This window comes from Setaria italica, chromosome II (assembly GCF_000263155.2).
Source record: "Setaria italica strain Yugu1 chromosome II, Setaria_italica_v2.0, whole genome shotgun sequence".
NCBI lineage: Eukaryota > Viridiplantae > Streptophyta > Magnoliopsida > Poales > Poaceae > Setaria > Setaria italica.
Window position 1 is genome coordinate 40041739 of NC_028451.1, and position 2010 is coordinate 40043748.

A 2010-nucleotide genomic window follows, 5' to 3' on the forward strand; every position below is an offset into this window, starting at 1 on the left:
AATTGACATTGTCTGAAAGAATTTTCAAATATGAAATTCATAATGTCATATTTGTATGATATGATATATAAATCTCAGACTGAGTGTTGATCAAAGATTAAAAGTTTGAAGACTAAGTGTTGACAAAAAAAATGCAATTATAAGAGTGACTGTGCGTGCATGTGAGAGTCCACTTCTGTGATGGTGTCCTCGGAAGAAACGGAGGTTAGGCGTCTTCATCGTCCCCATCTCACGTCTGCGTTGAGAATGGTTCTACGTGGCAGCGCCAAGTGTTCCAAACAGCCAAAAGCATCTGGGCACGTCCCAAAAAATGGTTGGGCTCGCGTCGGCAACGAACACGAGGCACGTACGCCCTCTCTCTCTATATATCGCCATGCCACAACGACGTTCCTCACCCTAGGAGTCGAGCATTTTAATTTCGTTCTCGACCGCCGAGAGTAGAGACAGCAAGAGAAACGGGTCCCAGGATGAACGCTCCCATGCTGCGCACACACTCTCCACCCGCCGCCGCCTGGCATCGGCCGGCACCATCACCCGCCATCGTCTCGCGCCGCGCGCGCATCCCATTACCCCGCGCTCGGCCGGCCGCGGCGGCGGCCACGGAAACGCGCACCACCGCCGCCGCGGGCACGGTTGAGGCGCTCCTCCTCCTCCGGGAGAGCGGGCTGCGGGCGGAGTCGCTGCCGCGGCATGTAGGGGTGGTGATCGACGGGCACGAGCGATGGGCGCGCGCCCGGGGCCTGTCGGTGTCGGAGGGCCACGCGGCCGGGCGGCGCGCCGTGGAACGCACGGTGCGGCTCTCCCGGGCCTGGGGCATCCGGGCGCTCACCGTCTTCGTCTGCTCCCACGAGAACATGACCCGCCCCAAGGCACGGCAATGACTAGCTTGCCTTCGCCAGTTCGCCTCCGATCGGTCGAGAGCCTGACGACTTACGATTCTTGCTTGGGATTTTCAGGCAGAGATCGACTTCTTGATGCGGCTGTACGAAGGGTTTATCCGTGACAACGTCGACGAGTTCTCCAGGTACGCACTTTTTACCCTCCAAAATCATATCCATGGCGGCTGTAAGTAACTTGTGTTCTACATGCACAGGGAGGGGATCCGGCTGCACCTCATCGGCGACTCGCCGGGACGGCCAGCCTCGCTGCTGAGCGCGGCAAGTGAAGCCCACGAGGCCACAAGAAGCAACTCGGAGATGGTTCTGATGCTGGCGATCGGCTACAGCGGGCGAAGGGACATGGTGCAGGCGTGCCGGGAGCTCGCCGCGGAGGCGCAGCGCAACCAGCTCCAGCCGGAGGACATCGACGAGGCTCTCATCGCCGAGAGGCTGGGCACCAGCGTCGCCGCGGGCGGCGAGCTCTCCTGCCCCGACCTCGTCATCAGGACAAGCGGCGAGAGGAGGCTGAGCAACTTCCTGCTGTGGCAGTCGGCGTTCTCGGAGCTCTTCTTCCCGGACGTCATGTGGCCTGATTTCGGGGAGGACGAGTACCTCGGAGCGTTGCGCTCCTACCAGAGCAGAGAACGCCGGTTCGGCCAACGGAAATAATACTTCATCCGTGGCTCCGTCCCGCAATATTAATACCTGTTGATGGCCGCAAAGAGCTCTTTCATAACTTAGGTCTAAGTTTCTTGGAGGGACTTGACACAAGCGTGTGAAAAATGCTTCATTAAACACAATAATATGACTATTTATATAAAAACAAAAAAATAAGCATATATATATATATATATCATAATTTTTTAAAAACATATAGGTGTAATTTATGTGTATTATGAGATCAATGAATACTCGCTAGTAGAATGACTTTCGTGGTGAGAGATTATGGTCATGCTAGATGGACCTGATGGCTCTAAAGTTACAACAAAAGACAACTTCTAGTTCTGAAAATACAACATAAAAGTGCTACGCCATTTGAATATAAGTTATTACTGTATATGCAAAATATCTACATAAATAGCTAATACTGTTATACATAATTTGATAATGAAAATAAAAATACTTCGAACCT

General features: G+C 53.3%; 1 protein-coding gene across 1 annotated transcript; it reads left to right on the forward strand.

Annotated features, from left to right (window-relative positions):
* Positions 1–383: 383 nt before the first annotated feature.
* Positions 384–1750, forward strand: LOC101780870 (isoprenyl transferase). The gene is made up of 3 exons (XM_004957600.2): positions 384–869; positions 957–1024; positions 1094–1750. The coding sequence occupies exons 1-3, from the start codon at positions 468–470 to the stop codon at positions 1545–1547; spliced, it is 924 nt and encodes a 307-aa protein (XP_004957657.1). The 5' UTR covers positions 384–467; the 3' UTR covers positions 1548–1750.
* The last annotated feature ends 260 nt before the right edge of the window (positions 1751–2010 follow it).